The sequence below is a fragment of the Macaca mulatta genome, chromosome 6 (genome assembly GCF_049350105.2).
Source record: "Macaca mulatta isolate MMU2019108-1 chromosome 6, T2T-MMU8v2.0, whole genome shotgun sequence".
NCBI lineage: Eukaryota > Metazoa > Chordata > Mammalia > Primates > Cercopithecidae > Macaca > Macaca mulatta.
Genome location: NC_133411.1, coordinates 142,104,306 through 142,131,446, shown reverse-complemented (window position 1 = coordinate 142,131,446; position 27,141 = coordinate 142,104,306). Strand labels below are relative to the sequence as shown.

At 45.1% G+C, this 27,141-nt stretch overlaps 1 protein-coding gene and 1 long non-coding RNA gene across 9 annotated transcripts in view; one reads left to right on the top strand and one right to left on the bottom strand.

Moving 5' to 3' along the window:
* FSTL4 (follistatin like 4) overlaps positions 1–27,141 on the top strand; it is a 417,315-nt gene that overhangs the window by 388,696 nt on the left and 1,478 nt on the right. For 3 of the 7 annotated variants that reach the window (XM_028849721.2, XM_015140777.3, XM_078005172.1), the window contains 7 exons: positions 387–548; positions 921–1,055; positions 2,009–2,035; positions 5,344–5,462; positions 8,826–8,975; positions 16,186–16,293; positions 25,051–25,160. In XM_028849721.2, coding sequence (XP_028705554.2) covers positions 387–548; positions 921–1,055; positions 2,009–2,035; positions 5,344–5,462; positions 8,826–8,975; positions 16,186–16,293; positions 25,051–25,160 — 811 coding nt within the window. The remainder of the gene's footprint in view (positions 1–386; positions 549–920; positions 1,056–2,008; positions 2,036–5,343; positions 5,463–8,825; positions 8,976–16,185; positions 16,294–25,050; positions 25,161–27,141) is intronic. The other 4 variants (XM_078005171.1, XM_015140778.3, XM_015140780.3 and 1 more) reach the window with 3 other exon arrangements.
* Positions 167–27,141, bottom strand: LOC144341534 (uncharacterized). 2 transcript variants are annotated; one of them, XR_013418523.1, is made up of 6 exons: positions 26,945–27,141; positions 21,823–21,933; positions 18,573–18,665; positions 18,159–18,236; positions 17,216–17,307; positions 2,007–2,143 (listed from the first exon to the last, which is right to left on the bottom strand). It is a non-coding gene; the product is annotated as an uncharacterized LOC144341534 (long non-coding RNA). The 2 variants fall into 2 exon arrangements; XR_013418521.1 differs by lacking the exon at positions 17,216–17,307 and having other exon boundaries at positions 167–2,143.

The following is a 27,141-nucleotide window of genomic DNA, read 5'->3' as shown; positions in this document are numbered from 1 at the left end:
TCCAATGGCTTTCTGATAACAGAAAGGGAATATATCTAAATTTTATTCATTTTATTCAGAAATAAATTTCAGTGGCTACTGCTCTTTACATGTAGCAGCTGAACAGCATTAAATATTTGGATGGCCTTCTGATCGTATTTAGAATAATGATGAAAGCCATGAGTCATAGGGTACAAAGTCTGACATGTTTATTGTCTGCAATCCATTTTACAGCCCTTTCTTTTAGAGCTAGAGTTGCTAGACAGGATTATTGTAAGCTGGTTAAACACAGAACTCCAGTCACCTCTTGGGTTCACCCCCTCTGGAGCAGGGTCTCAGGTTGGACCACAGGCCCAAGTCCAGGTCAGGGCCATCTCTTTCTCACCAGCACTGACTCTCACCCACAGTGCCGCCAGTCATCCGCGTCTATCCAGAGAGCCAGGCACAGGAGCCCGGAGTGGCGGCCAGCCTGAGATGCCATGCCGAGGGCATTCCCATGCCCAGAATCACTTGGCTGAAAAACGGCGTGGATGTCTCAACTCAGATGTCTAAACAGCTCTCCCTTTTAGGTAAGAACTGCCCTTGGTAGACATCTATGTGATATTCCCATTCAAATCCAGCTGAGACGCCAGGAATGGAAATGAGAAGTATAATTTGTTTCTAAGTCAGACAGGTTAGGAATGAACAGATGGCTCCCAAATTTCCCTGTTATCTGGGCTCACACAGGTCTTTTTGAGCTTTCTGAGAGCAATAATGAGAAGCTGTCACTCGGGTCCAGCTCACCCTCAGTGCATTTCAGATGTGCCAGCCCTTCCTGGGCATATGATCAGGGCTGCTGGCTGCCCAGGGGCTGGGCAGCCCTAACACTCTCATAGCCCCGTAAAGGAAAGTGAGGGCGTCTCCAGCTGAGCAGTCCACCCTGAGCACTGTCCTTTCTGCAGCCAATGGGAGCGAACTCCACATCAGCAGTGTTCGGTATGAAGACACAGGGGCATACACCTGCATTGCCAAAAATGAAGTGGGCGTGGATGAAGATATCTCCTCGCTCTTCATTGAAGACTCAGCTAGAAAGACCCGTGAGTCGACACTTGCATTTATGCTTCTGAGCTGGCTGAGGGGTGTTGGGTGGCAAAGGAGGGCACCAGTTGACCAGGGCCACAGCTGCCAACCATGAGTCCGTGAAGACAGGGACTTCATATCCCTCTGTGCATAAAGCTGGAATCAGAGGGCACCCAGAGGTGAGCAGGCCTTCCCTGGCAACCTAGACAGCTCTGAAAACAGACAGGGAGACTCCCTGGACAGCAGACAGAGCCCGGGAACACAAGGAAACCCAAATAGTGGAGTCCCAGCTCTGCTTTTTACTTGCTGTATGCCCTGAACCTCTGCCCTTCATCCACAAAATCAGTTACACTATCCGCCCACCAGGTACTGATGTCCCACAGTGGCTCAGAACCTGGCCTGTGCACACATGCACACCTTTGGGAGTGTGGTAACCTTTACGCTAGGGATCCGGCCCATCGGTGTGCTAAGTGTGCTCTCCTCATAACCACTGCTCCCCAGGTAGGCCTGCAGGTGTGATTTCATAGACGTGGGTGTTGATCATGGTCAAAGTCTCCAGGCTTAAGCCACTTTCATCAAAGTAGATAATCAGAAGTATTTCACATGGTCATTCTAGGAGAATCCTAGCTGAAAGTCACTTCTCCTGGTGGTAGTCCAGGAAATCTGGGAGAGATGTTGCTTACTCTTGATCATCCATAGAATGTGAGAAATTCCATTAGCTTCTGTGGTCCTGGGGCATGATTTCAAAGATTTACTTAGGAATCAAAAGTGTCTGGAGACCTGAAAGCATTTGTTCTTGTCCAGAGCTTCCCCCAAGATACTGTTCCTAGGGCAATGCAGATTCTGTAAGTGATGGACTAGGTACCAGGATCTTCATAAATGGAATCACTACAGTAAAAGTTTGATACTGCTTTATTCTTTTTCCTTTCCTCCCTCACATTCCTGCTTTCCTCATTCTCTGCTGCTCCAGTTGCAAACATCCTGTGGCGAGAGGAAGGTACCAAGCTTCATTGTTTTGCGTCCTGCTTGTGATCATGTGTGTGTGGTTCTGTGATGGGCCATCTTTCCGTGAACTGCCATCAGGTTTCCCACACGCAAAGCAGCCCTACAAGTATGGGAGCAGGAAGTCAGTGTCAAGTTCAAGTGGCATATGCATTGAATCAAATTTAAAATGTACTCATGTCTTTAATGAGAAATTTTTAAATGCAAAGCTTTCATTGAAAGTGGCTTGTAACCTCCGCTGAAGCAGAACAGTTGGCAGGGGTTCCTGGTCAGATGTGGGCCTTAAATTTTTTTCCAGTAGCTGACTGGTGTTGGATTTAGTGCTTTGCTTATCTTGTGTGGTTTAAAAATGACAAAAAAAGTTGTCGATCTCTACTAGATAGTCACTGTACCTTAAATATGCTTTGATTAAGGAAATGCGGAGGACAAAAGCTGCCATAATTTCTGCCAATGTATATTTTTAAATGTATAGATTTTCAGAAATATATTTATCAAGCAAATCTTTAGTAAGTTGAGCCATATGAAATTGCCATTTTTGTGCATCATCGTGGTCTAATATTGACAATTTCATATGACTGAAAATATAGTGGGCACGTGTGGGAGCTGGTGGCAGAGCCTGAGTCACTGTGTGGGGTACAGATACGTGCCCGGGTCCCTGTCCCCACAAACAGATAAGAGTCCAGATCCCCTTGTGGCAACTCATTCTCTAGCTCAGTGGGCAGCAGCAGGAGGTACCCTGTGATTGATGGGTTAAGCACAAAATCTCCCTGTTTGAAAACCAAGACATTTCCCATCTCATTTTTTCCTCAAGAACTTCACACGGTGTTACCTGCACTCTGGCATATGAATGCAGACACATACTCAGAACAATTCCCTGAACGTCAGGCACTAAAGCTGACATGATAAGTCTGGGAACAAAACAAAGGCAGAGCCCAGAAAATGAGGAACTGCTGTCAATAGCAACAGTCGCTGATCACGGCGGTCCCTTAGGCTCTCACAGCTGCTGAACGAGCAGCACCTAGGTTGAGATGCACAGTCACTCAAGTGTTTAAGAGGTGGTGTTTTGCTAAGGGGAGGTTACTACAAAGGGTCTCAAGTTTCAGAAGTAGAGACCTGCCAAGAATGCAAGAGGCCCTGTGGGATGTGAAATCAGCTGTAAAGACCCAAGTGCCCACTAAAGACCCACAGCCGCCTTGGGGCATAGGGTTGGTAGGTATATTGAACAATTGAGCAGTGAACAAATTCCATCCTGCCTGGGTAGCTAGATGCTTGTACCCTTCACTCCTGAAAGTCGAGGTCCGGAAATAGGGATAGGGAGCCAAAATGAAGAAGCCAGCAGGCCTCAGGGGACACTTAAGTCTCAATAGGAGAAATGAGATGAGAACAGACAAAAGCAAAAACAGCTCCTTCAGGCCCTGTTAGCAGAAGCTACACTCAGGCAGCTTCCAGGGAGCTGGATCAGGCAGCTGGGTATCCCGTGAAGTCAATTATTTGTTGAATGACTGTTTGTTGAGCCTCATATTCCAGGGCCGACTGTGAGCAAGGCCGAGGCACTGCACTCAGCCCGGCATGTAGCTATAGCCACAAACCCCATGTGGGCTCTATTATGCTTTCAGTCTTATGTTGGTTCTTCCAGCTACCAATTTTCCAAGCAGCCGTGGGTGGCTGTTCCTGGAGTTTGTGGCTTAGCGGGGACTTTGGACCCCCTCTGGCCCCTAGGTTTGAGTGGAAGTAGTTTGCCAGATGAAAGAGGACAGAAGAGAAGTTCCTCTTGTGGGTGAGAGAGATGGGGCCAGAGCAGGTGTGTGCTGGAGTGCTGGCTCCAAACACCAAGATGCTGTGGAGCTAAGACCAGACTCTTGGCAGGAGGTGAGCTTCATCTGGCTTTCGAGAAATAGGCTGCCCAGTGCCCCAGATTCCCCAGGGATTGCTTATGGAGAGCTATGCTGGGTACTCCCTGGTGTTCGCAGCTTCTGAGAGGCTGGCTTCCAGCTGCTTCTGCTGGCAGGAGCCCTCCTGCCCAGAGCCTGACTCAGCACAGACGCTGGAGGCGGCTGCGGGTTATCATAGAGTCAGCCCCTTGTTCAACAGCAAGGACCACCCACATTAATGCCTCTGGGTTGCCAAGGACCTAAGGCCCAGAAAACTGCCTGCAGAGTTGTTGGAAAAAAGTAAAACAGTGATTCCTGTGTTATTGTTTTCTAACTCACTAAAAACTTGCCCAGATAGTCCATTAAACCAGCATACCAGTTTTTTCAGCATGCTTAAAAAAAAAAAAAAAAAAAAAACTAGAAAAGAGATTTTTCTACATGTTTACCCTATAGAGATCTTAATGTTCTAGATTTAAAAGAAATGAAGAAAGAAAGGGAAAGGGGAGAGAGAAATGAGGAGACAGAAAAACAGGGAGAAGGAAAGAGGGAAGGAACACTCTAGAGCTTACATCTCTTTTTACCTTGTTTCCCCTTTATAGAGACAGAATGAGGGACAGAGGCCAGAAGGCAGGGCCCAGGATCTAGCCCCAGCTCTGGCACAGAGACGGGTGGCCTCAGACAAGCCCCTTTCCCTCCTTGGACCTCAGTTTGTCTTTAAAATAAGGAGGCTGAGCTAACTGGTCCCCAAGGCCCCTTCTCTGCCAGTTTGCTTAGACCCTCTCCACAGACAGCCACAGCCCTGGGCTGGGGTCAGGGCTGGCAGGGGGGCATGACTGGAGTGTAGGCTCTGCTGCCTGGCACGGGCTGCCACAGAGAAACAAGGGTGGCGGGGACGGGGGCAGAAGTCAGAGTAAGCTGTCTGGAAAGAGGGGTTGGCCAGCACAGCCAGGACAAAGTTTGGGCAAAGGGCAGCATTCTTAGGACTCCACATTCCAGGAAATGACACTGTACATACACGGGTTTAAAAAATCAAATGAAAGCCTTTGCTACTTTGGCATCCACTGAGCCATCCTGATGTGACTAGTATATAATGAACAATCAAGGGAGGCTTTCCCTTTCAGAACAGGAAATGTCAAATGCATGTGAAAGCCAAGGCTTTTATCTGAAAACCTGTGGCCAACCCTAGATGACTTAGGGCAGCTGTACGCAGCCTGTGACATGCTTTACTGATTCATAGTCCTGGGGGCCCTCTCTGCACCCATCCAGCTACGAGCTGGCTGCTCATTCTACCCCACCCTGACCAGGAATTGCATCTCGTGCCTGCACCAGATGCATCCACGTGGCCGGTTTCTTGTGTGTTCAATGCTGCGTGTGACCCTGCCCAGGGGCCAACTGCTTGGAGGGGCATGCCCATTCCATTTGCTCCTCCCAGGCCTCAGCGTGGGAAACATGTTCTATGTCTTCTCCGACGACGGCATCATCGTCATCCATCCTGTGGACTGTGAGATCCAGAGGCACCTCAAACCCACGGAAAAGATTTTCATGAGCTATGTAAGTATCTGTGCCTGGGGCGGCTTCTACATCATACACAGGCAAAATCCTAAAAGTCCATCTTTAACCAGGCATGCCATTTGATTTCTAAAATTCCATTTGCTGTATGTGGTGTGGTTTCAAATTTTTTCCCAGGCTAAGAGAGCAATAGAGGAGGCCGAGAATTTACAACTCTCATTCCTTCATCCAGAAGCCACTTCTCTGCACTGAGCCTCAGGTGAGGCCCAGGCGGTACAAATGGGTTCCTGGCCTCCAGAAATTCATAGTCAAATGATGGAGACAGCAATGTGAACAGACAGCTGCCAAACAGGTGTTTTCTCAGTGGCCTTCAGGAAACTAAGGCCAGGTAGAAAATAAAAATGGAACATTCAGTGGGCAGAGGCAGGAGAGATGATGCTGATAGCGGATCCAGGAAAGCCCTTCCGGGATAGCCTTAGGAGGCCTGCCCCAGGGCTATAGCCCCACACCAGGCCTCTGTTCCTCTGGCTTGTTTCCCACTTGGCCTTGTGGGATACTCTGAGCTCCTTGAGGATAGGACTATAGTGTTGAAGCCCAAAGGGTCATGTCAAGCCCCCATATGCCTTCCCCTTGAGGATACACACAGTGTGTCCTCAGTTGTACACAATAACTGTGCACAATCCACTCAGTGAATAGTTATGGACTTGGAGCCCATGGAGGAAGTGGGCTTGGCCCAGGCAAGTTCCTAAAGCATTGCTGTGCTGGCTATTGGTATATCTCAGGCTGTTCCATTTCTCACATTTGTGGCTTTGGGAAAAGCTGTTTTCCAGGCTGTTTAATTTGAGTTAATTATTTTTTAGAAGTGTTATTTCCCATCAATGTTCCTTCCATATATTAATAACAGCTATGAAACCAGTTAGAAAGAGTTCTAGCAATTAGGTTTAAATAATTGCACTCCATCACATTGGCACACATTTCTCATACATTTGTAATAACCTAACCTGTAACTTGGAGGGACTCTCTCAAATCCTAACCGGGATTCAGTTTTCCTGGATAAGAAGCTAGATACAAGACACAGAGGTCCTGAAGGTGTTTCAGGCAACATAAGAGTATGGTGAGCTGGGGAACAATCCCAAAGAACGATTTTTGCATCTAGAAACTGCTCAAACACCTAACGAGAGTTACGATGGGACAAGCCTCTTCCTGAAGGGCTGGTGAGTAGGAGACTGGTGCATCCCACGTCAGGCCTCTCTGCTGGCTTAGATGTCTCCATTTTCCAGAAAGAAGCAGTGTGATGTCACAGATAAGAACATGGGCTTCAGAGTCAGGTAGACCTGGGTTCAAATCCCACCTCTGTAGACTAAGTAGCTTTAGAAAAGTTACCTAGCCTTTCTAAGCCGCAGGTGTCTCATAGGCAAATTGGGGTTATGTAAGGATTAAATATGAGAACAAGAGTAAAAGGAGAGAGACTGGCTTCAATGCTATTGCAGTCACCTAGGAGAGAAATGGGGGTGGCATGAGAGAACTAAGCAGGAGCTGGAGAAGAAGGTTCTGAGATAAAGACAGATCTGGGTGCCATTAGCATGTGAGTGTTGGCCAAATGGGACAGACAAGGGCGGGCACAAGTGATTTGAGATGGGCATTTAGAACAGAACCCTGGGGTCACCAACAGTTCAGGGACAGGCAGACTAACAAGAAACACAAAGAAGATTGAGACAGAGTTGGGCCACAGTCATGAGGAAAACCATGAGACCATATATCATGTAAGACAAGTGAAAAGAAGGTCCCCTTTTTCACTCATTTATTCTGTCAACAAATACATTTTAAGCACTGACTCTGTGCCAGGCACTGTACTAGGTGCCAATTATACAGCAGTGAACCAAAGACCTGCCCTCAAGGAACTTACAATCTAGCGAAGGAGGAAAGGCTGTGCGCAGCTAGACAAATGAATGCAGAAACACAAGTGGTAAATGAGAAATGCAGCCGGTAAGAGAGTAAGGGTGGAAGGAGAGCTGAGATAGATGAGGTCAGAGAAGACCTCCCAATAAGGTGACACTAAGCAGAGACCTGAAGGAAATGAGAGAATAAACCCTGTAGATATCTGGGGAAGAATATTCCAAGCAAAAGGAACAGCCAAGGCAAAAGCCCTGGTGCAGGAGAGCAGCATGACTGAGGAATGCTGAACATGCCCATGGCGTGGAGTGGGGCGGAAAAGAGAAAAGCAGGAGACCAAACGTAGAGGGCCTTGTAGGAAAGACTTGGGATTTTATTCTGAGCAAGAAAGAATGTTATTGGGAGAGAGGGGGAATTGAGAAAGACGAGTCACATGATCTGACTTTCATTTTATAACGATCCCTGTGGCTGCTGTGTCAAGAACAGGTTGGGAGGCTATGGTGGAACCCAGGAGCATATCCAGATGCTATAGCAGTCACCTGAGTGGCAGGTAGCGTGGCTTGAGCCAGAGTGATGAAGCAGAAATGGTCAAAGCCTATTTCTGGATATATTGTGAAGGTAAAGCTGAAATGACTTGTGAGACACTGGATGGGGCCTGAGGTTAGAGGCATCAAGGATGGCCTTTCACTAGATTGTAAGGTTTTGGCCTATGGAAGTAAAATAGCACAATTGCCAGGTTTTCAGTAGAATGAGCAAGATTAGGAAGTAAAATTAAGAGTTGATTTTGAACAACCAAGTGGAGCTAGGCAGTTGGTTATTCAAGTCTGGAGTCCAGGGAAGAGGCCTGAGCTAAAGGTATGAATTGGGTATGAATTGTGAGCACATAGACTGTGTTTAAAGCCATAGGTTTCAATGAGAGTAACAAGGGGGTGGATTTTAGAGAAGAAAGAAACAAGAAAGAACCCTGGACATGCTAGCATATAGAGATCAGCACACTGAGCAGAGTCCAGCAACAGAGGATCAGCCACCGAGGGAGGATGGAGGACAGGGAACAGAGGGCGAGTCAACACGGGTTTAACGTAATAAGTAAGGAGTCCATGTTGACCTCTGGGAGAAAATGTCAACTCTGAGGACTAGAGCCAGAGTGTTAAGGAGCATGCGAGAGGTGGGAAGTGGAGAAAGAGTATAGGCAACTCTTTCAGAAGTTTGGCCATGAACAGAAGTTTTTAAAATGAGGATGAGGAGAGGGAGAAGGTAGCATACAGAATAGAAGAACATGGACCTGGAAGCTGCTAACTGAGCGGGTGCAAAGGGAGTTTTAGCCCCCAAAAATTAAAGGAATGTTAAGTGAGAAGTTGGTGATGTGGGAGGGCTTGGGTGCTCTGTTCTATGGATCCAAAGGATTCTGAGAGGGGAAAAAAGGCACAGAGGAGAATCAGGGGAGAGGGTACCTAGAGATGTTGGAGGGAAAGGGCAATTAAGAAGATATATGACAGCCTATCTCTTTTGCAGGAAGAAATCTGTCCTCAAAGAGAAAAAAATGCAACCCAGCCCTGCCAGTGGGCATCTGCAGTCAACGTCCGGAACCGGTACATCTATGTGGCCCAGCCAGCACTGAGCAGAGTCCTTGTGGTTGACATCCGAGCCCAGAAAGTCCTACAGGTACACCTCTTTAATGGAGTGAGGAAACTTCAAATTCTGGGGCACAGCTTGCCACATTCTTCTTTGCTTTCTGCATACTCCCCAGCTCCTGTGCCAACCGGTCAGACTAAAGGGGGGAAAGATTCATGTGTAATTATTCAATAAGTATTGATTGTCTACTATGTAGGGAAACAGCCATGAATGAGCAATAATGTCCCTAGAATTCCTATTCTAGTTGGGGAACAGACCATAAATGAGAATTTTAGAGAACTGTAAGTAATAAGGACTATGAAAATCCGGGTTCAAAGCAAAAGAGGAACTGGAAGACTATTTTCAATTGGCCTTCTCCCTCAAGGTGAATGAGATGCCAGGTAGAACTGAGACTCTGATAGCAGGCAGAGTGGTGAGGGGGTAGAGTGGGAGGATGAAGTCAGGCCATGCAAGGGCCCACTCACACAGGGCCTCAGAGGCCAGTCAGGAACTAGAACAAAACCCAAAGTGAGGACATTTCAGTGAGAAAGTTGCAGAAGGGCTTTCATCAGGGGATTGATTCAATCTGACTTAGATCTTTAAAGAAACAACCTGGTGGATGTGTTAACAAACAGGGACCGGGTGTGGTGGCTCACACCTATAATCCCAGCACTTTGGGAGGCTGAGGTGGGCGGATCACCTAAGGTCAGGAGTTCGAGACCAGCCTGGCCAAGGTGGGGAAACCCCGTCTCTACTAAAACTACAAAAAAAAAATAGCCAGGTGTGGTTGCGGGTGCCTGTAATCCCAGCAACTCGGGAGGCTGAGGCAGGAGAATCACTTGAACCTGGGAGGTGGAGGCTGCAGTGAGCCGAGATCACGCCACTGCACTCCAGCCTGGGCAACAGAGCGAGACTCTGTCTCAAAAGAACAGGAAGATGGAGCAGGGATCTGGTCTGATGTAATCCAGGCAAGAGATGACAACGGCAGTAGGGGTGGTGAGAAATGATTAGTTTCTTGACGTATTTTAACCATGAAGCCTGAAAGACTGATAGATTCTTTCTGACAGATAATATAAGGCTTGAGAGAAAAAGGATTTAAGTTGTCTTTTAACTTAAGCAACTGTAGAAGGGTGATGCCATTTACAATGTGTGGTAGGCTAAATAATAGCCCCCAAGATGTCCATATCCAAATCTGCAGAACCTATGGATGTCACCTTATATAGCAAAAGGGACTTTGCAGATGTGTTTAAATTAAGGATTTTTAAATGAGATTATCCTGGATTACCTGGATGGGCCCTAAATGCAATCACAAATGTCCTTATAAGAGGGAGGCAAAGAAAAATTTGACTGCATAGATGAAAAAGGTAATGTGAAAACTGAAACAAGATGCTGAATTGCTGGCTTTGAAGATGGGATGAAGGGGCCAGAAGCCAAGGGATACAAGAAATGCAGCTCTGGAGACTGGAAAAAGGCATGGAACCATAATCTCCCCTAGAGCCTCTAGAAGGAGCACTGGTTTCCATTGATTTTGGCTTTCTGGTCTCCAGAACTGTAAGAGATTTGTTTTGAGCCATCAAATCTCTAGTAATTGGTTACTGCAGCAATATGAAACTAATACACTACAATAGAAGAGACTTCGGGCAAGGCAGGGAGCAGATTGGGGGGTGATTTAAGTTTAAAATACTGTTAGATGTGTAAGTAGAGAAGTCAAGTAGCAGTTAGATAAACAGGTCTGGAGTCAAAGGAGAGGCCTAAGCTAGAGATATCGATTTGGGTATCGTCACCATATGAACTGTATTAATCCAGAAAACTGGATGAAATCATCAAGAGGTGGTATAGACAGAGAAGAGGTCAAGGTTGGAGGCCTGAGGTACTCCAAGATTTAAAGATTAGTAAGGAGAGAAGAAACCAACAAAGGAGACCAAGGAGGAGTAATCTGAAAGATAGGAAGAAAATTAGGAGAAAGAGATATTCTTAAAGCTAAAAGAAGAGTGTGTTTCAAGGGAGAGTTATGCTGTGATGAGCATGTGCATGTTATAAAGACTGAGGACTGACCACTGGATATGGTACCATAGAGTTGTGGATCACCTTGGCAGGAACAGATCGAATGATGGTGGAATGCAAGCCTGCTGGTTAGAATTGTAGGTGAGGAAATGGAGATGGTGAATACAGGCAATCATATGGAAGGGTTTTGCTGTAAAGGTGAGTAAATGTAAGGAAATGAGGCAATGCCTGGAAGGGAATGCCAAAATAACTTTTTTAAAGTCGATGACATTACAACATTGTATGCTACTGACAATAACTATTCCCACAGTTCTTCTTTCCTGCATCCTCATCCTACATTGACTGTAGGCAGGAGTCAATGAAATCCAAAGCACACAAGTGGAGATCTAGCCCCAGATAAAATCACATTCTTTCATTATAACAGGAGGAAATGGAATATCTTACAAGTACAGGCACAAGTACAAATAGGTGATGCAATGGGTGGTAGTTAGATGAACTTTTTTTTGAGTTGCTTTTTCTCAGTCAAGCCTGGAGGTTTGAAGAGAGAGATAAAAGTTGAACATGAGACAGAATTGGCCAGGCAAATATGATAGGACTGCTGGGCAACAATGAGGGCCCACTTAAGAATTGTGGGTATAAATTTAAAGTGAGACCAGTGCACAGAGTTGTATATTTTCAACAATGCTCAGTTTCCCCAGTAAAGGCTTGTTATATGAAGAAAGTTGGAAGTAGCCAGGGTCGTGTTTCTCTTGGCAAATATAATGGGACATGTTGCAGCTGTCTCTGTTATTGATTCCCCTGGCCGGAGAACATACTCTGAATAATTTCAATCCTTTGAGATTTATTGAAGCTTGTTTTATGACTGAGCTTATGATCAATTTTGGTAAATGTTCCATGTGCACTTTAAAAGAATGTGCATTTTGATGTTAGATATGGTATTCTATATATGTGTCAATTATATCTACTTGGTTCATTGTCTTGTTCAGATCTTCTATCCTTGGGGATTTTCTTGTCCGCTTAGTCCATCAGCTGCAGAGAGGTGTATTAACATCTTCCACTATGGTTGTACTTTATTTCTCAAAGTTCTATCCATTTTTGCTTTGAAATTATATCATTTTCCTTTTATTTTTATAAAATATCCCTCTTTATCTCTGGTAATGCTGCTTGCCTGAAAATCTATTGTCTAACACTAGTGTAGCTAAATCAGATTTATTTTAATTAGTGTTCTAATGGTATAATGTTTCCATCTTTTTAACTTTCAACCTTTCTGGGTCATTATACTTAAGGTCCTCTTCTATAAAGCCATGTGTAGTTGAGTTTTTATCTAATTTAATCATCTTAGTCTTTTACTTGGAGTATTTGATCCATTTATGTTTAATGTAATTAATTATATTATTGATTTTTATCTACTATGTTACTTTTGTTATTTGACCTACCTGTTTATGTTGCTTTTTTCTCCTTTTTGCTTTCTTGTGGATTTGTCAAACATTTTTATTATTCTGTTGTTGATGATGCACTCTTGTTAACATCGTTATGATTATAACATGCATCATTGCATCAATACAGTCTCATACAAATTGTTACTTAATATCTCCAATAATGCTAGAACCATGAAACACTTCAACTCCTTCCACCCTCCTGCCCCTTACTTTTGCACTGTAGTGGTAATGAATTTTAACTGTATATGTAATTTAACCCCACAGGATATTAATTTATATTCACCCACACATTTGCCATTAGTTCCTGAATAGGTCTAACACCAACTTTGCTTGAAGATCTGTTGGAAACAGATTCTCACAGTTTTTCTTTTCAAATATCTTTACTTTCTATTTCTCAGGCCAGGTGCGGTGGCTCATTCCTGTAATCCCAGCACTTTGGGAGGCCGGGGCAGGTGGATCACCTGAGGTCAGGAGTTTGAGAGCAGCCTCGCCAACATGGTGAAGCCCATCTCTACTAAAAATACAAAAATTAGCCGGGCATGGTGGTGCAGGCCTGTAATCCCAGCTACTAGGGAGGGTGAGGCAGGAGAATCGCTTGAACCTGGGAGGCAGAGATTGCAGTGGCAGGAGAATCGCTTGAACCTGGGAGGCAGAGATTGCAGTGAGCCGATATTGCACCAGCCTGGGTGACACAGGGAGGCTCCGTCTCAAAAAAAGAAAAAAAAAACAAATATCTTTACTTTCTATTCTTCACTGAGTATAGAATTTTCACTGAGTACAGAATTCTATGTTGGCAATTCTTTTCTTTCAGCATTTCAAGCTATCGTTTCATTATCTTCAGTTATTTTTGTTGATAGGTCAACTGTCTTATTTTTGCTATTTTAAAGGTGCTGTATCATTTTTCTCTACTTTCCAGATTTTTCTATGTGGTCTTCAGCAGTTTATCATGTGTGTACATATGGTATTCTTTGTGTTTATTATGATTTGGGATTTACAAAGAATATGTATATTTCTTGAATATGTATATTGATATCTTTCAAAAGATTGAAATAAGATCAGCCATTATTTTTTCAAATATTCTGCTGCCTCGTTCTCTCTCATTTCTTTAGGAACTCTGTTTAAAAGAAAAGTTAGGCAGGGTGCGGTGGCTCACGCCTGTAATCCCAACACTTTGGGAGGCTGAGGCAGGCGGATCATGAGGTCAGGAAATTGAGACCATCCTGGCTACACGGTGAAACCCCATCTCTACTAAAAATACAAAAAAAAAATTAGCCAGGCGTGGTGGCAGGCGCCTGTAGTCTCAGCTACTTGGGAGGCTGAGGCAGGAGAATGGCGTGAACCCGGGAGGCAGAGCTTGCAATGAGCCAAGATTGTGCCACTGCACTCCAGCCTGGGAAACAGAGTGAGACTCCGTCTCAGAAAAAAAAAAGAAAAGAAAAGTTAGGACTTTCCATTGAGTCCCACATGTCTCTTTCTGCTTCAATTTGGGTATGTTCTATCAATCTGTCTTCTGTTTCTAATAAAGCTTTTAATGGCAAACACTCTATATAGAAAATTACACTTTCCTCTGCTAGGCAGAGAGAATACAGACTGAGTTGCAGCTTCTGTAGGGCTAGGGCTCAGCCTGCCTCTGATTTGCCCCTAATCCTAGGGATTGTTCGCCAGGATCAGATCTCTTGCCTGCCATAGCGTTGCTGCTCAGTGCATTGAGACTGTAAAAAATTCTGTCCTGAATTTAAATGATTTTTGGTTTAAGTTCTCCAGACTCCTGCTCCATACCACCTCAGAATGAGAGAATGAAATCCAATGGGAGAAGGTTAAGCAGAAAGGAGAGAGAATAGCTAAAGTCCAAACTTGAGGGAAGTTTTCCTATAAAGAGGGAAAACTAACAGGATAGCTGGAAGAGAATGTGTTGTCAAGATGGTATTGTTACTGATGGATTAGGAAGCTTTGGGTAGAGGAAGACAGTGTCAGGTGCCAAAGCCTTTGGTGAATAAAGAGAAGCTGACAGGAACAAATATAGGTAGCTGGAGGCTACAAAGGACTTGGGGTATGTAAAGTCTAGAAAATAAAAACAGCTTCTACTTAAGGCTCAGGAGACAAGGGTTTTTAATTAAAGCAAGATAGTAAAGGGAGACTTCAAAGATGGTGATGAGTGGAGAAGAGATATATTTCAGCAGGGTGGGAAAAATCAGGAGTTCAATTCTGTATACATTAGGTTGAGATCATCAACAGACGAATGAATTCTAGAGTCATCAGAGTATAGGGAGTTATTAGAAGCCATGGCATTCCAGTAAAAGGAGGTAGAGAGAAGACAAAGATGAAGTCAGAATGAAGAGGAGAAGCCAGGAAGTTGGGAGGCCACCTGATGTAAGGAAGGGTATGTAAGGGTTTAATCATATGGAATCTTACTGAAATGTCAAATAGGATTACAAAATGATCTCTGAATTTGGCATGAATTCAGAAACTTGGTGAAAGTGAGTTAAGGAGAAATGCTTACTTCTTTACAAAAGTTTTGGCCAATGGAGGCAGAGATGATGCGGTTTTTCTCCCCCACATTGGAAAGACTAGAATACTAGAATATGGGTGGGTGAAATAAAACAAAGTATAAGTTATGGTGGCTGAGGTGGGGAGGAGGAAAAGATCGTTGAAACCAAGAAGGAACTAAGAAAGGAGGGCTTTGGATGCATCTTCCACATGGATTGAAGGCACCAAAGTTAGTGACCAAGTAAATGGTAGAGAGGAAGACAGTGAGCAAAGGGAGTGACTAGAATGTTGACCAGTGACAAGAATAAGAGCGGGAGGCCATAGTCTGGTGACATGAGCATTATAGAACAGAGTTTTTGAGCTTATAATCTATATTATAAGAAGTAGAAAACAGCTTTCATTTGACGGAGCCACAGGAGAAACTATATCATCGGGGATAGCAGTACTGCAGTTAAAAAAGAGCACATCTGCTGATGCTATAGTCTGAGTCCCAGAGGCACCAGTCAAAGGCTGTGCAAGATAGAAACTGCCCAGAATAGAACAAAGATAGAGAGGGGTGATAATGGATGATCCCAAAGTCCACCTCAGATGACCTAGGAGGAAGGGCCAACTCACCAGAATCTAGGCCACACAGTAGTCTAGGGAAGGATGCTGAGGGTCCAAGACTTTCAGGAAGAGTGAAGGAACCCTGGAGCTGGTTCGTGAGTGAAAAACTTAGCCTCTGTGTTCAGACTTTTGCCATGTTGGTCTAGGTCCCTTTCAGTAAAACATGCAGGAAAATAAGGAACATTATTGACAACTAATTTTATGCTTCTGGGCTGGGTGCAGTGGCTCACACCTGTAATCCGAGCACTTTGGGAGGCCAAGGGGGTTGGGTCACCTGAGATCGGGAGTTCAAGACCAGCCTGACCAACATGGAGAAATCCTGTCTCTACTAAGAATACAAAATTAGCAGGGTATGGTGGTGCATGCCTATAATCCCAGCTACTTGGGAGGCTGAGGCAGGAGAATCATTTGAGCCTGGGAGGCGGAGGTTGCAGTGAGCCAAGATTGCACCATTGCACCCCAGCCTGGGCAACAAGAACAAAACTCCATCTTAAAAAAAAAGGAAAAAGAAGTGTGTGTGTGTGTGTGTGTGTGTGTGTGTATCTCCAAGAGAAAAGCCAGAGGGGAAGCTTCTGCCCTGTGTTCCCAAATGGCACCATTGGCAAGGCTCCTAGACTGGCTTTCCCCTCACCCAGGAGTGATGCCCATGCATACAATGCCCAGAAATGATCATCATGTCAGCTTTCACAACAATGATGACCAACTTGTCACTATTTTTTTTCAAGTCCATAGGTGTGGACCCTCTGCCAGCTAAGCTGGCCTATGACAAGTCACATGACCAAGTGTGGGTCCTGAGCTGGGGGGACGTGCACAAGTCTCAGCCAAGTCTCCAGGTATGTTGAGCACATGGAGGCTGATACCCACACTCCAGAGAGAAGAACTCTCTCCCTATAAAATAAGTATCTCCTGCTTCCCCAGGTGGCTAATTACATTTGTCCAAAATATATCCATAAAGGCTCAAGGAGAGAGTAGGAAACAGCCTCAGGCCAATGCCCCTCACAGGCAATTGAAGACAGCAATAATGATGATGAATAGGATTCTGACATCACAACAATCAGAACGTGGCACCCAATCCCCATCCAGCCCCACAATCCTGCCTCTCTTGAGCCAATAGTTCCTGGGTCCCAACAGAATGGGGCTCTGTGGTCTAGAAGGGAGGCTGGAGAATAGTGTCAAAGCAAGCAGCACATGTTGGCCAGTGAAGAAGGAGAAGCAGCAGCAATTATATCCATAAACAAAAGCCCACTTACCAAGTGCTTACAGTGTGCTAGAGTACAGAAAAGTTATATAATTTGCCTATGGTCCACCCTGCACAGTGTGGCTCTGGAGCCCAAACATCTAGCACTCCCTTGGGTAGAGCTTGGGCTCCAGAGATCCATGGGATCCCTTCCCCCATCAGCCAAGAAAGGTCAATAGCAACCCTGACTTGAGTAATTTGAGTATGCCCTGCACAGCCTTGCCCATCAGGGATCCATAAGAGGACTGCGCCCTATAAAAAGTGATTTGAATGCCTATATTCTCAATTCTCCCAAAGATGGTGCATAGAACCATTCTAGGTGCACAGGAGAAAAGTTAATTCATTAAAAATAATGGATGCTTCTGGAGATTAGGGTCTCTCGCTCTCTCTCAGACCCCTAGGTGAGAAGGGCTGCAAATGGAGCTAACTCCCCTGTAGAACCCTCTGGAACCAAGACTGGCAAGAGGGCAGAACGACCAGGGTCTGGAGATGCTTCCTCCTAGGGACTGACCACCTACCTGCACCTCTGCACCACTCACAACTTCAGTTTCTACACGCTGAGGCCACTGTCACACAGGGGAAGCCACCAACCATTCTTGGGCCCAGTGAGCTGACAAAAAGTAGTAATAACCTATCAGAGAGCCTGGACACCAGAATAAAGGTCACTCAGAACAGAGTACCAGCCCAAAGAGATACAGCTGCCAGAAATACCAACAACAAAAAAATAGGAAAGCACTTCAGAAAATTCAAGGGGAGGGGCCACCAGAAAAAGAACAAAACAGATTTCGCAGTTTAAAACTGCAATAGATGAGTTGGAAAATGTGAACAGGCAAGATGACTCACACCTGTAATCCCAGTACTTTGGAGGCCAAGGCGGGCAGATCACCTGAGGTCAGGAGTTTGAGACCAGCCTCGCCAACATAGTGAAACCCCGTCTCTACTAAAAATACAGCAACTAGCTGGGCGCGATGGTGCGTACCTGTAGTCCCAGCTACTTGGGAGGCTGAGACAAGAGAATCGCATGAACCCAGGAGGCAGAGGTTGCAGTGAGCCAAGACAGCACTACTGCACTCCAGCCTGGGCAGCAGAGCAAGACTCTGTCTCAAAACAAACAAACAAACAAAAAAATGCATGGTTTCTACTGAGACCCAAAATAGTAGCCTGAAAGATAAAGAACAAAAAAAGCTCTCTCAACTCACAGAGCAAACCCATAAAGAGGTTGAGCCGTGAAGTGGGAAGAACAGAAGTTTAGAAAGAAAAGATAACTATTAGAATGGAGTCAAACATTAAATAAGTTTCCAATAAAATATTCAAGTTGAAGAAACTTAATCCTGTAGATTAAAAGGGATCTACAAGTCCCAGGCTAAACTGATGAGAAATGACACATCCCTTCACTAGTGATAAAGTTCCAGAACTCCAAGTTTTAAGGAAAACTAATCAAATTGACAGTGGACTTCTCACCTGCAACAGGAGCTGGAAGACCATGGAATCCCATCTACATGCTCCAAGGGTTCTATTCCCAAGCAAGGCGTCATTTACCTGTCAGGACAAAAGAAAGATATACGGGTATGCAGGAACTCAGGGAGCCCATCACTCATGGGCCACACCTAAGGAAAGATACTAGACAAACATCACATGAGCCAGATTAGAGACATCAAGGTGGACAGAGATAGTGGCAAGTAATGAACCAAGAGAGGAAGATCTAAAATTAAAAGTAAAATGGATGAGGAGAGGCTATCTGGAACTGTGCAATAAGTGCTAGGTGAGGATATTTGCATTAAGAGAGAGACAATGAAAGAAATTCTGATACCAAGCTGTAACTAAAGATAAATTATTTCAGTAAAAAGAGTAGGAGCCAGTTACAGTGGCTCATACCTGTAATCCTAGCACTTTGGGAGGCTGAGGCAGGAGGATTACTTGAGCTCAGGAGTTGGAGACCAGCAGGAGCAACCTAGCAAAACCACGTATCTACAAAAAAAAAATACAAAAATTAGCCAGGCATGATGACGCACCTGTAGTCCTAGCTACTTGATAGGCTGAGGCAGGAGAATCGCGTGAGCCCAGAAGATGGAGGCTGCAGTAAGCCAAGATCATGCCACTGCACTCCAGCCTGGGTGACAGAGTGAGACCCTGTTTCAAAAAATAAACAAAAGTAGGGAGTATGCAGAAAGGGGGAGTAAAAATACTCAAAACCTTACTTTAAACCTCACTTTCTTGGGATAAGAGAGGATACAGAGAATGTTGTTTGAAATTGGTAGTTGAGAAATATCTCATTATACCAAATATGACTGAATTCTCCAATTAAAAGCAGAGATGAGCTGATTGGTTTTAAAAACTAGCAATAAATTTTTTCCAAGAAACACACATAAAGTGATAATAAAAGGTTGCCCTTAAAGGGGTGAGAATAGTGATGACAGGTGAACAAAAAAGCATGCACGCATGGTAGCATCAGGCAATGTGGAATTTAGGGTTAAGAGCACTAAGCATGTTGAGAGACAGTAGGTGCTGAACAGCTGATCTATATCAAACAACATAACAAATACATAAAACAAGAGTGATTGACACAGAAGAGCTTGATTTAAAATATACTTAAATAGTACATACAAAGGAGACAAGATGAGAGGAAAATTGAATATAAACAAGAAGTTTGCTTTAATAAAAATATAGAAAGCCTTTCATCAGTCAAATAGAATTTTTTAATGTCTACAATATCACTAAAGAAACTTTAAATTTTTGTAAAAGTAGGTGTTATAAACTATATTTTCTGAGAATTAAGAAAACATTCCTGGATATATCTATTGGATCAAAGAGGAAATTAAAAGGAAAACTACCAATGGTCTCAAAAGCAATGAAAAAGAGACTATTTTGTAGCAAAATTTACAGGATATAGAGAAGGCTATACCAACTAATTACTGGGGCTTAAAAGCCTGAAAAGGAGGTATTTAAGAAATTGAAAGAGAACAAAAGTGGCAAGAAAGAATAGAGACTAAAATTAATAGAAAGCAAAACAAAAAAGATGAATCCTTCACAACTCCAATAAAGAAAAAGGCAAACAAAAATAGACAAAATGAGGAATGAGAAAGGGAATTTTATTGCAGATACAGGAGGATGAAAAGACTTGAAAAATAGGCCAGGCGCAGTGGTTCACACCTATAATCCCAGCACTTTGGGAGGCCGAAGTGGGTGAATCACCTGAGGTCAGGAGTTCCAGACCACCCTGGCCAACATGGTGAAACCCTGTCTCTACTAAAAATACAAAAATTAGCTGGGTGTGGTGATGCGTGCCTGTAATCCCAGCTACGCAGGGGACTGAGGCAGGAGAATCGCCTGAACCCAGGAGGCGGAGGTTGCAGTGAGCCGAGATCGCGTCACTGCACTCCAACCTGGGTGACAGAGTGAGATTTTATCTCAAAAAATAACACTACATTGCAACTCTGAGGCAACAAATTTTAGAACCTAGAGGAAATGAGTGAATGCTTGCAAAATGTTAATAAATAAATGACTTATAAAAAGAGAAACTTGAACTAGAGCAATTACCATGGATTTTTTAAAGAAAAATCTACCATAGAAAAATGTACAGCTGAGTTTTATCAAGTCCTCAAAGTATAGATAATTTTACTTAAACTATCCCAAGACCATAGGGTGAAATAGTACAGTTCCTTAGTTTGTTTTAAATAGCCAGTGTAATTGTGATTATAAAACCTGATTTAAAATAGTATAAAAAATAAAACTGTAGACTAATCTCACTTATAAATACAGAGGCAGAATTCTGTTTTTAATTCTAACATCCCATTAGAAATAGAGTCCAGGATGAAAACTCAAATTGAACACGTTTTGTGGGGTTGCGCTAGTTTTGCTCGGGTTGTTCTGAATCCCACTCATTTCCTAATTCTTACTGGATTCCAAAGCTTTGAGGATATTTTTTAAGAAGTTCAGGCTTATGATCCTTAGTAGTACAAGGATTTGTCTGGTTTTGAATTTCATGGGCTCAGTGATTACAAACAGATGCAAACTACCACTGTTTAAATAGTTTTACAGTATTTCTAAAGATTTGATATTGAAACTTAATGTTTATATTCACTGAGCTCCTAAAGAAAATAGAATATAAAGTTTTCTTTGGGAAAAGTTGACTCGTTAAATTCTTTTTAATTGAATTCAAAATAAAGCGCATTGAAGCCCCATGGCTTGTGATTTTTTTTAAATGAATAAATTGTGAAGAATTGGTTTTGGTTATAGGAATGACTGGGATCCAAGAGATGACTTGGACCCATGTCCTTGTCTAACATACAAATCCAGGAATATTATGCAAGGATAACTTATTTTAAAAAGGGAGTTTCACAGGAGAGATGCATACAAATCCAGGAATATTATGCAAGGATAATTTATTCTTTTATTTTTATTTATTTTTTTCTTTTTTGAGACGGAGTCTCGCTGTGTTACCCAGGCTGGAGTGCAGTGACCGGATCTCAGCTCACTGCAAGCTCCGCCTCCCGGGTTTACGCCATTCTCCTGCCTCAGCCTCCCGAGTAGCTGGGACTACAGGCGCCCGCCATCTCGCCCGGCTAGTTTTTTGTATTTTTTAGTAGAGACGGGGTTTCACCGTGTTAGCCAGGATGGTCTCGATCTCCTGACCTCGTGATCCGCCCACCTTGGCCTCCCAAAGTACTGGGATTACAGGCTTGAGCCACCGCGCCCGGCCGATAATTTATTTTAAAAAGGGAGTTTCACAGGAGAGATGCAGGTGTATAACCACTACACACACACACACACACACACACACACAGAAAAAGACATAGAACCCAGGAATGTGTGCAAATGCTCAAGCAGGGAACACATTCCCAGGATGCAATGATGGTTCACTGTCAGGAAATCAGTCAATATTATTCATAACACCAACAAATTGAAAGAGAAAAATGTAGGATGTTTTCAATAATACTGAAAAGACATTTAATTAAATACAGCAGGCATTCTTAATAAAAAGCCTAAAAATAGGAATAGAAGGAAATTCTTTAAATATAATAAAGACTACTTCTCCAAAACCAATAACCAATAGTTTACCTTTGCCTAAATGACTAGGATATGTATTATCATTTAAAAAAGTATGAAATCATTTGAATAAACCTACCTTCACCACTGTGGTCTAGGGTTAAAGAAACCAGTGCTTACAAAAACTGCTCCTGGAAATTCAACTGGCGTAGCCTTTGTGGTGAGCAATTGGGAAGTGTGAACCAAAAGCCTGAAAGAGTAATTTTTTTATTTTTATTTATTTATTTATTTACTTGAGACAGAATCTCACTCTGCACCCAGGCTGGAGTGCAGTGGCACAATCTCAGCTCACTGCAACCTCCTCTTCCCGTGTTCAAACGATTCTTGTGCCTCAGCCTCCGCAGTAGCTAGGATTACAGGTACACGCCACCACACCCAGCTAATTTTTATATTTTCTGTAGAGATGGGGTTTCACCATGTTGGCCAGGCTGGTCTCAAACTCCTGACGTCAGGTGATCTGCCCACCTCAGCCTCCCAAAGTGCTGGGATTACAGGTGTGAGCTACCATGGCTGGCCAGTGAAAGAGTAATTTTTGATCCAGCAACTTCTCAGAATTTTTCCAAAGGCCATAACCACGGAAGTGGACAAAAACTGAGCTATGACATTTTTAGTCTCCCACAAATACAATGTTTGTTACTGCATTGTTTGTATTTGCAAGAGATTAAAAATAATATCCTAATATTGTTTCTAAATATCCAACACTGAAGGAATTGTTGAACACACTTTGGGAAGACTACATGAACGTGTTTGTACAAATGAGGCTCCCTCCACCAAAGCCCTCCTCAGCACCCAGGTTTGGAACATTTGGCATCTTTTCCGATGCTGCCCAGCACTCTCTGGCCCACCCGCTTTCTAAGGCCAGCTTTTAGCTGCCTCCCAGCCTGTCCTCTGGATACCAAGTTCTCCCGCCCCTCCACATGCCACTTCCCAGCTGGCTTCGTACACCCCTCTGAGGGAGATGCCCAGCCTTCCTGTCCCCACTCTGCCAACTGATGGGCATATCCTGAGATTCAGGCACACGCATACATCTCCTGAACCATGCCCATACAGCAGCAAATGTGAGGGGCTTGACAGTTATCTTTAGGGCACTGTGGGCCCAGCTGTGTGTTAGGACTCAAGAAAAAGCCAAGGAGGAACTCGTGACTCAGAGAAACAAGGCTGACATGCCCACATCAGTTCAATGGCCCGTGGCACTGCGTTTTGATGAAGTAACCTCTGAATATAGGGTGTCAGAGCAGTGAAGCATGAATGATGCTGACCGATGACAGCCTGTAATTTTCCATCTCTGCTGTGAGCTAAAATGACAGGCCTGATATCAAGCAATGATTGCATGGCTCCTTGGAATTCCCTGGCATTTTCTTTTCAGACTCTCTAAGATCCAGTTTCCTAATGCTGATATTTTCTTAACACCCACTTCTATGAGTTTTTTTCTTATGAACTTGCCATAGAAGTAATCATTTGGCCTCTTTTAAAAAATCACAGAGAAATAACCTAATGCAACGTGAGGACTGCCTCAAGCCTGAAAATCATGGCTCGCATCACTCCAGCCAGCACTCTGCCTGCCGACTGCAGAGGAAAGCAAGACCAAAAAAGACACAAGCCTCCAGCCTGCCTGAGGAGGCAGGCCAGGTGCTGTTTGTTTTGTCATAAAAGTAAAAGCCAGAAGGCAGTTCCATTCCTAAAAAGTAGAAGCATCTAGAGCTCTCAGCCATGGGAGTCAGGAGCTCCCACCACAGACAGCTCTCACCCTGCAGGCCAAGCCTCAGGCTGCAGAAATCTAGACCCTTCTTTCTACACATATGGCCACAATATCATGATCAGATGATCAGTAAAAGTGTCTCACCCGCCGGGCGCGGCGGCTCACGCCTGTAATCCCAGCACTTTGGGAGGCCAAGGCGGGCGGATCACAAGGTCAGGAGATGGAGACCACAGTGAAACCCTGTCTCTACTAAAAATACAAAAAAATTAGCTGGGCACAGTGGCGGGCACCTGTAGTCCCAGCTACTCAGGAGCCTGAGGCAGGAGAATGGCGTGAATCCGGGAGGCGGAGCTTGCAGTGAGCCGAGATTGCGCCACTGCACTCCAGCCTGGGCGACAGAGCGAGACGGATCTCAAAAAAACAAAAAAGTGTCCCAGCTTCCCGTTCGTGGGCTCAGCATCTGCCTCCTCCTGCACAGATGGTCTGGGCTTCTCCTCAGGGCCTGTAAGTTGGCCAAGCCCCTCATCGGGCCACTAGTCTGCTGCTGTCTGGGCAGTGGCCTAGAACTTGAAGGCTGATGAGCATATGCAGAAGACAGGAGAACACAGGCTGGCTGGCTTGGCCTCACTAGCTGACAGAGGGGCTGCCCAGCCTGACCACAGGGGTTTCATGGCAGGGACTCCGGACCACTCACTCATCCTATGTGACTTCACACACCACCTGGCTTCTGCTCGGAGCTGCCATTGTGCCCTCCCTGACACGTGGGTGCAGCTGGGACACACACCGGGGAAAAGCTCTCCTCTCCTCCTGCCGAGTCCACAGGGGAGAAAGGGTTACCTCCAGGGAAACAGAGGCGGCCGTGCTCTGTCACTACCAATTTGTACAAGGCACAGGGCCCAATTGTTTACTTTCTACAGCAAGTCTCCTCTGTAAGACCAGGACCTCTTCCCAGCATTCTATTTGCAAGACATCTAAACAGCCCAGCATCTCAGAGTGGCATCCCGTAGGATGTCTACTGTCTTTCGTCAATCCTGGAGTGGTACCTCAGAGAACGCCTGTGAGCAGCATCCGACAGAGACTACCAACAAACTGGCCCAGGCATCTGGCACCAGAGAAAAAGGAATTCCCAGTAGACAGTTCCACCACGTGACATTTTCATGATTGAAAGCCCTCTCCCTCTTTCCCTAGCATGGCTTACATGTTGCGAAGGTAGGATTCCTCATTGCAAGAGGAGGTGGTCTCTGAGCAACCACAGTGATGTTTCCATTCCGGGGACTTCCCTTGGAAACCCCATCCCCACCCCTCAGGTTCTCACTCTGCCATCATGGCGGCTGACAAAGTGCAGCAAGGCAGGCGTAACCATGGAGCAAGGGCAATCCGGGCAGTCAGTCCTGTCCCACCACTTCCTCTTTCAGGAAGAACAGGCCCCTTTCTAGGATGTTCCTGAACTGCTCCCACTTTGCTCATGCCTCTTCCCTGATACTGAGGTTAGTCATCTCTCTCCCAAGCACCCCTCTGCCAGGGTGTCTCCACCTGACCATACAGGTGTCTCCAGGTTCAGCCCCCACCTGCATGGGCCCTCACTAGGATTCCCACTCTGTGTTGTAGGTGATCACAGAAGCCAGCGCCGGCCAGGACCAACACCTCATCCGCACACCCTTCGCAGGAGTGGACGACTTCTTCATTCCCCCAACGAACCTCATCATCAACCACATCAGGTGAGACTGGCCCATGATGCCTCTAAGGCACTCCCCGCTGCAGCTCAGCCCTGCAAGGGGCAGCTTTGCCCAGCATGGGACCTACTCATTTCTCTGTCTCCCCTACTCCTCCTATGCTGAATTTGGACCCCATCACGAAGGAACAGAGAAGGTCCAGTAAAACAGACCCAGTGCCTAGTCCTCATTGCCTGGGGTCAGTGACTCTGTTATAGTGAAGGCACCCAGCTCCTAATGCCCTCAGGGGCCCAGAAAGGTCAGGAAGTCCCATCCTCAAGGTAAGGGCAGCAGAGGAAAGAAGGAAACAGTAGTGGTAAATTGAGCACCCTCTGCTTGCAAGACACAAAAATCTAGTCCAAGTGGTCTTAACCCCTATGTTATAGATAAGGATCAGAGACGTTAAGACACTGACCAATGTCACACAGGTAGGAATTGGCAAAGTCAGACTAAATGTAAAGCCAAGTATTGTTTCAGTGCACCATTATTCCACATTCCCATCTAACCACAGCCCATAATACTTTAGGAACCCCCAGAGCATCTGTGCGAGGAGCCCACAAAGAGGCAAGGCTTCCTGATTGCCATGGTTTGCCACTACCTAAAACAACCACCCAATAATAAGAGCCATGGTCTCAACTGCAGACCTCAGCCCAGCATGGTCAGTCCCCATCCCTATTCACTTCAGAGAGCCCCCAACATCTTCTATAAACTTACCACTGCCAGACGACCAAGCCTGTCTCTAAGCCATCAAGACCCCAAATGTCTTGTAGCACTATTTATACCTTTCTATAATCCACCATCAAGCACCTCTCTGCAGAAAGAAGTGATTCGTTTTTGCAAGCTGATGCTGGAGATGCACCCATTCACCCTTACCCAAGGAAGAAAGCCACTTTATGAACCCTCTCACTGCAGAGAGAGCCTTTGCAGGAGCCTCTGAGAGTATATTAAATGCTGAAGCCCTCGTAAAGCAGCTGTATTCAGCTGGGGGTCGGGCACACTCAGAGGCTCTGTAGTTCCTGTGTGTGGCTTTTAACTTAAAGTTTCTTTTAAGAGCCAAGTTTTCTTTCTTGCTATTTCCATGCTCTGATTCTTTAAGGATGCTTTAAAGATACGCCTTGGAGGGAGTTTTTCCTCCACTCTGGGGTACAGTTTTTCTAAAGAAAATTACAGAAGAGGTTCTGCTCTGTTCCTGTAAGTGTACACAGCACCAAAAGGCCTCTGTGAGCAAGGGATTTAGGCACAGGCTCTCAAGATCAAAGGGAAGTCCTGCCTGGAGCCAGGCTTTTCCATACTTCCAACCAGCCTCCAAAGAGGAATTTTAGAAAATCCAGATGTGAGCAACTCCCACCTACCTGAGCCCCTCTGCTAAACTTCCCTCTTTGAATCTTCCCAATAGCCCTAGGAAGGAGCTACCCTGGCTAGAGTCACTGAGGCTCAGAGAGGCAAGCAGCCTGCCCCAGGCTCTGCAGCTAGCAGGGCAATGCCCCGGCACCAGGCCATCTGGCTCCAGAGGGAAAAGCTGTCCTCAACCCCAATGCCCAGGGTTCTTCCTACCCACACCACCAGTGTGGCCAGAAAAGAGACCGCCCCCGCATGTTTCCCTTCCAGGGGAAGAGGGTACTAATAGGAAATCTGCACTTGTTGGGCTGCATCTGCATCTTCAAATTCTAACTTGCCAGTTAGTCTAGAAAACAGCGAGGATATAGAACTCATATCTTTGTAACAGGCAGAATCGGGGCAGGGATCTCTTGCCCTTTTCCTCCATGCTCACCGTCCAGACACAGACTCACCCCTTTCCAGCTGGCATGGGCCTCAGAGAAGCAGATCATAGGCACTACAAAAGGAGAAGCAGTTGAAGGGCCTCTCGCCTTCCTCCACAATCATTTCCAATGATGAGTGCATGTTACAAGAGCATCAACCCAGCAACATTTGTAACTCCACTGCATTTGGATTGAGATCATAGAAAATTTCTTTATGAAGACATCCC